The 8,038-nt window shown below is 36.1% G+C and overlaps 1 protein-coding gene across 1 annotated transcript; it reads left to right on the forward strand.

The window, feature by feature from the left end:
• The first annotated feature begins 6,248 nt into the window (after positions 1 to 6,248).
• LOC129776534 (probable 39S ribosomal protein L45, mitochondrial) lies at positions 6,249 to 7,496 on the forward strand. Its single transcript, XM_055782238.1, has 2 exons — positions 6,249 to 6,391; positions 6,451 to 7,496. The coding sequence occupies exons 1-2, from the start codon at positions 6,344 to 6,346 to the stop codon at positions 7,405 to 7,407; spliced, it is 1,005 nt and encodes a 334-aa protein (XP_055638213.1). The 5' UTR covers positions 6,249 to 6,343; the 3' UTR covers positions 7,408 to 7,496.
• The last annotated feature ends 542 nt before the right edge of the window (positions 7,497 to 8,038 follow it).

Raw genomic sequence — 8,038 nt, forward strand, 5'->3', positions numbered from 1 at the left:
AGTCAATTGACCGCCTCTATCGTGCGATTTGACGCCGTTAGACTATATCCTGTGGTGCTACGTCAAGTCTATGGTATATGCCAACAAGCTAGCGACGATTGATGAACTTCGTACAAATATCGAACGTGAAATTGCAGCAGTATCGGCCGATTTATGCTTGAAACCCGTCGAAAATTGGGTTCAGTGTCTGGATTTCTGTAAGCGTGCCCGTGGTGGTCATGCAAAAGAAATCGAGTTCCATACATAATGGAATCAAATGGTCGGTGTTAAGTCAGAGGGGACCATGTCGCAAAATTGAAAATTTCGTGTTATTAATTGCATTAGGTTAAGCATTTCGTTAGCTACATACCACATTAATCAGATTTGGAAAATCATGCGTATAGTAGGAATAACGTATCGAAATTGTTAAGAATGCTAAATGCAACACCCTTATAGCATCAAACTTTAAGCTCGTTTTTCTCGAAATCATAAAAATGTCATATGGTCCGGTCTGACTTAACACCGACCAAATGCGCTCTCACATAAATAAAGAATTTCATTGATATCCAAGACCGTTTTTGTTTTATTTAGAAAAAAAAATTGTAGCGTTCTTTTTGAAAAACCCGATATTCGGCATTGATGGGACCGCTAGGTTGTTCCACACATCAGCTAATGATTTCCCTGCATACTCAAAATGTTTCCAAACTGGTTTCATTTCTAGTTTCAGGTCGCTTGTTATGAGATTTTAATCTAAGTATTGAACCTACTAACTTCCGGGAAAGAGGAGCCATCCGACGTTCAACTCGGTTGAAAACATTGCGTCCCGGAGCATTTGTAACAACGAATACTGCATCCAGATTCATCTGATTAAAATGACAAATCGAAAAATATCTATGACCTTTTTAATACGAGGGTTCTCGTCTAGTTCTCCATTCACATTCATTCTGATTACTGGCTTTAATATTAGTTGATACCGAAAAATCTCGAATTCAGGTAGCTTGCACACCTTTTTGAAAACGAGCCCATGAGAAAATGCGTCCGAAGAACAGTGCTTTCTTGAACGAACAATAACGTACATTGGACCACTGTATTGAACTGCTTCAGCATGTCCAAGGTGCTCTATCTTTATCTTGCTTCCTACGAAAACAGACGGAACAAGCTTATGTTGAGCAGCCATGACAACACGTGCTTTATCATCTTGGCTCAGGAAACACACCTCATTCGGTCCCAGAATCTGAGATAGCTGCTCAAACATATGGGAGTGCATGAATTTATTCAGGAATAAAAATGGAATTTTGTTACGTAACGATCACGGCTATCCCTTCCCCCCTATGTCACATTGAGTAACACAACTTAGACCCCCTCCCTTCTACTCGCGTTACTTAATTTGTGCACGACGCCTAACGACGCGGACATTTTTGTAAACAGACATGTGATGCGACACGAATAATCCACATTATGACCCCAGATTGAAAGTCACCACCAGACGTCGACACTGTACCACTGTCATCGCGAATTACAGGTCACAATCGCTCAATTACAGGTCACAATCGCCTCCAATGCGACACTGAGTGGTGCCTCGGTATGTCTAATTAGAGGTGACTTACTGTACATTAAAACAGCGATCTTGAATGTATGATGTTGTTTTTTTTAAACAGGACACCAAAAACGCTTGTGCACGACTCGTGATCTCCATTTAATAAGACACTTTACATTGCAAACGACTTTCCTATGTGGTCAGTGTTCAGTAAGATCGAACTATGTAATAAAATATGAAAAAAAAAAATTAATAGTAGTAAACAATCAAACAAATCTTAACCTACATTCTACTTTTGTCAGATCACATTTATGTTTAGCCAGGTTTATGCCATAAATTTATTTTGAATGATCATTAAAAACTGATAATAGTATACAGTTAGAGTGGACCAAGTGCATACGATCATAGCGACTAGAGAGAAGCCACGTTTTTCTGACCCGGAAATGAAATGTTTAATTTCACCGCATCAGAAGATTCTTACCTTTGTCCTTCAATGAACACGGAAAAGTAACTCACATTGAAACACATTGTAATATAAAAATAAACATAGTTATTGAAAAGTTGGTCGAAAATATTATTATATCTTGTTCAGAAAGGGTGGACCAAGTGCCAAAAAGTAAAAAAAAAATAATTACTTAACTTTTCATGATCGATTTCAAGTCGCACCGTGATCTTTCATTGACTGCAAGTACACTTTTCAAAATCACGCTAAACTGTTTTTCTTTAGAATTTCTTAGAATTGTCCTTGAAAACACATATTAATCGAATAGTCTTAGTAAATAAAATACTGTTTAAGCCATGAACCCAGTTTGTTTTATTGTATTGGTTTAGTGGAGGAAATTGTACAGTTCAAAATCCATGTCGACTGCATACTGAATGAATGATATGATTTCATCATCAAAGGCATAGTGGACCGAGTCTCTGGAGAATATTTTTTGGATAGTTATAGCGAATTCGTTTATGTTCAGTTCCAACCCCAGTGCCACACTAACTGCTGTCAAAACGTTTTTTTATTCACTCAGTTTCAACCTAGTTTCGCACTAGGTTTAACCCGAAAGCTGTTAGTTTCGCACTGAGGTGTTTTACGGGTTCGCACTCGGGTTCACGAATACAACTATACTGAACTGTCTAGTTTCAAGTATTGTTTTGGAAAATCTAAAAATAAAGACTATGAAAATGGAAAACCTGACGATATTGATATAATATATTGAACGAAAACTGTGTCTGATGATGATTTTTTATAATAATAATAATTACTTGCGGAACAAACAGGAAATGCATCAACAAATGTAAAGTGAGTGTCAGGACTACATGTGTTAGGTAATCAAACAATATGAAGTAAACATTTTCATTTAAACTTTTGTATTTCTACACTGCACTTGGCCCTTCTGATCTGATAGAGAATAATTTACCTCCCAACCACTAATATCGCCACCAGACGTCGACACTGTACATTTGCCATCGCAGATATAAACAAATCAGACTATATAACGCACACCAACAAACCACCGCGTTCGTGAAACTGAAAACGTTATTTTTATTACAGAATCAGTTTGGCCCTAACTCAGTTTTAAAAACGAATTCGCTATTAGCGTGTGCCAAATACAAATAGCCAGTCTCAAATTCCTCTTGATTTACCTTAAAGAGTTTTTTGTGTAATAATATCATCACACTAACTTGCTAAAGAGTTACTAAGAGCTGTAGAAAAAACATTGGGAAGAATGATTGGAACCTACTAAAACTACACAGCTTCAAACTTTAAGTTCGATTCACTCGAAATCATATTTATGTTACTTCCCAGCAAACATTTAATCGTATAATTTTGCACGTGCTAAGTCTTACAAGAAATCAGAATAAATCATAATCGCATATAATATCAATCAAAGTATGTATCGTGTATATTGGAAATCGCATAAAATGTAAAAACTCGATTTTATATATCATTATCAAATTAAGTCGCAATTCGGTATAATAAACATCAGTTTTATGATGTACATTGTCATCAATCTGTGTCATTTTAAACATTCATATTCCACTCCCAACATAAGTCAATCAAACAATTATTATTTCTACGAACATAAATACTCATATATAAAAATGGCGATTCGAGAGGTTATAATAAACATTTCACGAAAATATTTTGCGCCATTTGTTTTTTTTCTATGTCTGTAATAAATCGTATATGAGTATGGCAAAAGTCGTATTTGGTGCTTTGACAATTCATGAATATATTCATATTAGATCGCAATTCAATTCCAACATAATCGCTATTATAGCCGGTCAAAGTTTCATATTCATCCAAACAAATTCGGTAAGCATTTGCCATGTATGTATATGGCCTCCACTTTTGCATGCATATGCCAGTTAGGCGTATTATATGCCAACCAAATTTTAGGGCACGCTTGTTATGCGATTTAATGTTTGCTGGGTATATTACGCTGATTGTATGTCGTATAAGCGTATAATTTAAATCGATTCAGTACTGCAGTAAATCGTGTTGTATGCTGAAGAAAATCATGAAACAGTAAATCATATTAGATCGTAATAAAGAACATATGACATCATATTGAAATGTCAATAAAATGCTTTAACATTGACAAGTTTAATTTCATAACAGCAATGTCTGAACACATACGGAAGAATAAAATAACTAAATTTAAAAAAAGTGGCTCTTATAGTCGATTACTCACAAAACATAGCAACCGCTGGAGAGAAGCTAAACGGATCGAAACAAATATGAGCGAAACTCATAACCAATTAACAGATGAAAATGGAATGTTGAATGAATCACCAAAACAAAACAATTTGGATTTTGATTTGATTGCAGGAATAAAGCAATTCAAGGACTTCATTGATGATGGTAATTTATTTTTAATTTTTAATGATTTCATAAAACGTGTTTAATTTCAATCTATTACTGGAAACCATAGATTTTTTATGGATTTACAAAAATGAACTGCTGAATGTCAGCACTCGAAATTGCTGATGTTCGATGAAGCATACTTCTAATGAAACATGCAGCAAAACGATAATACAGACGACCGGATTCGAACCTACATCGGATCAGTTTTCACCAAACATCAATCTGTGTCATTTTAAACATTTATATTCCACTCTCAACACAAGTAAATTTAATAATTATTATTTCTACAAATATAAATACTCATATATAAAAATGGCGATTCGTGAGGTTATAATAAACATTTTATGAGAATATTTTGCGCCATTTGTTTTTTTTCTATGTCTGTAATAAATCGTATATGAGTATGGCAAAGGTCGTATTAGGTGCGTTGACAATTCATGAATATATTCATATTAGATCGCAATTCAATATCAACATAATCGCTATTATAGTCGGCCAAAGTTGCATATTCATCCAAACTAATTCGGTAAGCATTCGTCATGTATGTATATGGCCTCCACTTTTGCATGCATATGCCAATTAGGCGCATTATATGCCAACCAAAATTTAGGGCATATGATGTTATATATACGCTTGTTATGCGATTTAATGTTTGCTGGGTTAGTCCGGTCTGACTAAATACCAACCACGTACAAAAGGTAAATTACTAATATTAACAGATATTAGGCCGTATGAATAAAAACAAAATTCACCTTTACTTTACTTCATTCGAGCAGTCGAGCAGTGAGATTAAGTTTTTACTACGTTTGGTATGAATAAAAGAAACAACAAAGTATTTACTTTTCGAAAATGGATGTTTAGCTGATTTCGTATGAATAAAACAGCATTCATCATGTATTTACTTCGTTATTATCAAGTATGCTCATGAGCATACTTTGGATTTAAAAACACTATCATTCGTGTTCATTCGTCATATCCGATTTATGTTTAATGCTGCTATCTTGCGCTTGAAGTTAAACAAGTTAACGATCCGCATTGATGGCATTGAGCTTCGTTTACTAGTTCAGGGGAGCGTAAAAAAAATTATTGTTTTTTCAGGCGGAATGAACACGTTTTTAAAATTTAAATTATGAATGAAAAATAACCTTTCCGTACCAATTTGGCATTCTGTTCAAATGAAAAACACTTTTGTTTGCAGGTGGTGAAAAACTCTTGTACGATATTGTTTTTGAAGACAACTTTATATTATAATGAAAAGTTTCAGTAATGATGTTGAAAATGTATAGACAAAGGGTTAAATAAAAGTCGGAAAAAAGTGTTTTAAGTGATTAAATAACATGATGTGAACATTTTCATTCAAATTTTAACATTTGAAAACTGGCTTCGTGTCTTCTAATATGATAGGTATTACACTAACGAGATAGGGACCTATTCCTTTTTCATCGCGAATTCACGCTTTGTCGAAAAAAACGTTCTGAAACGAAACCTAAACAATCAGTTGATAGATGTTTGACAAAGTAAAAACTATGTTCGAATTCGAAAATCAAATTAGTAAAGTAAACTTTTATTCATACGGATTCAAGTAAATACTAGGAAAGTTTACTTTACTTGGAAACGGGCAGAATATGTAAATACTTTGTTCTATTCATACGACCTATTAACTGAATACCACTAAAATTATAATGGAAATGCAGTCGCTTGGGATCAGCCTCTTTCTTTCACACTTCAGGTGAACAATCACCCTATCACTTTCTCTTGTGTTATTTCCCCATGAGACGTTTCCCCTACCCACTTAGTGACAAAATAGTCGTACTTTGAATACTATTGTGAAGACATATGAAGAGATTTTTTCGTGTCCGGTTAATTAGAAAAAAAAAGGTTTGGCATCACTGCTTATCATTGAGGTAAATTGTCAATCTCACTGACACTTTAAAAACAAAGATTAGTTACCTGAAAGCAGGATTATGGCATCGATTACAGCACTGAGCCGCATTAGTTCAAAGTTTTTACAGGTATTACGTTATCTTATATTTCCACAATGTTCAATATTCATCCCCCAGTCAATTCCCAGATACCTTCCGCGGGTTTTCTAGCACCATGCCTTCAGAATACTGTTGTACAACAGCAGCAGCAAGTTCGCCATCGGCGAACCAAGCACTGGGATCCTAAATGGAAGCGATTGCGTATAGCGAAGTTCGTGAAGGTAGATATCCCAAATCTAAACGAGCGAGCTGAAGACATGAGTCGTGAGCAGATCAAGTCTCGGATGAAGGAGCGTGGTATTCTCCCACCGCGACCATGGCTGGAAAGACCTTTCCACATTAGCTGCACTGGAGGTGTTTTTGAGCCATATGTTCCACCGGAAGGCGATGGTAAAATGTCTGCGGTTTCCAAAGAAGGTGCAATGCAAAAGTTTGAGATAGTGGAAAAGAAGACCAAATCTATGATGGCGATAAGGAAAATTCGCAATTATGATGATGAATTTGAGTCGAAAGAATTCGCAGCCCAAGCACAGGATATTTACATTGATGCGCATAACACACTAGCGGCGAAAAACAAGTACAGACTCCGTGAGATTGTTACCGAGAGAGCCTACCCTGAACTCATGCATAACGTGTTGGACAAAACAATTCACTGGAAGTTTTTGAAGTCTCTAGAGCCCCCACGAGTGGTTCATGCACGCTGCACCGACGTCATAACTAAGGAGAACATATTTGCACAGGTCACGGTTCGATTTCACACCCAGCAAACCCTGGCCATTTATGACCGATTCGGGCGGTTAATGCATGGCAGCGAGATGCTCGCGAAAGATTGCCTTGAGTATGTGGTTTTCGAAAAGCATTTATCGAACGAGTATGGCGTTTGGCGACTTCACGAGAAAATTATTCCCGATTGGCTGCCTCCCAAGTCCCCGGCGTACATCACGTATCGTGTTGACGATGAACCACCGGCAGAGAAAAAAGAGGAAAGTAAGGAAGTTACTGTTGCCAGCGAGGAGGGCGATAAAGTGCAACTGGTTGCGACTTAGTACGGAGCGGTGCGTTAACTATGAATATATTGATATGGTTGGATGATTGATGTATTATGCACTAAAATAAAAAATGAGTTGAAATACGATTAATGTTCAATTTTAAAATATGATATGAGACCAGATAAAATTCAGTGCGGATATTTGCCACAAAGATCGATGTAAGGAATGGATAGGGTCTGCGGTGGGTTGGAAGGATCTTTTTTGGTGATTAGAAAGTTATGGGTTATGGTCGGGAGAAGATTTGACAATGTTGTCGGAGGCCAACCAGATAGGATTGTTATGCCTGTTGAAACAGTTCGAGACTCAGGGTATCTTTATGGCATTTTGTTCAAATAAAACAGTATCTATAGAAAACACAGCTCTATATTACTATTATAGATATTGAGCAAGTCGATAGCATCGATCGAGTGATAGCTATCGGTGTAACTGCCAGAATTTTTCGAGTTGGTTGGTTTGCTTGTTGCATATCTTTAGAGTATTACTTTGTTTTGGTTTGCTTAAATATATTCAATTTGCAATACATAAGCTGGAGCTCGGTAAGAGATTATCTCGATTTACAAAATACGAAATTTTGTTCGGTGTGATAGTGATAGTATCGACTTCCCGATTCGATTAATATAATAGGGCC

The sequence above is a fragment of the Toxorhynchites rutilus genome, chromosome 3, assembly GCF_029784135.1.
Source record: "Toxorhynchites rutilus septentrionalis strain SRP chromosome 3, ASM2978413v1, whole genome shotgun sequence".
Classification (NCBI taxonomy): Eukaryota; Metazoa; Arthropoda; class Insecta; order Diptera; family Culicidae; genus Toxorhynchites; species Toxorhynchites rutilus.

Bases quoted from the DNA above. Each gene is read 5' to 3' on its own strand.
- LOC129776534 (XM_055782238.1), top strand. From the start codon at position 6,344: ATGGCATCGATTACAGCACTGAGCCGCATTAGTTCAAAGTTTTTACAG. The intron at 6,392-6,450 runs GTATTACGTTAT...GTCAATTCCCAG, and splicing joins TTAGTTCAAAGTTTTTACAG to ATACCTTCCGCGGGTTTTCT.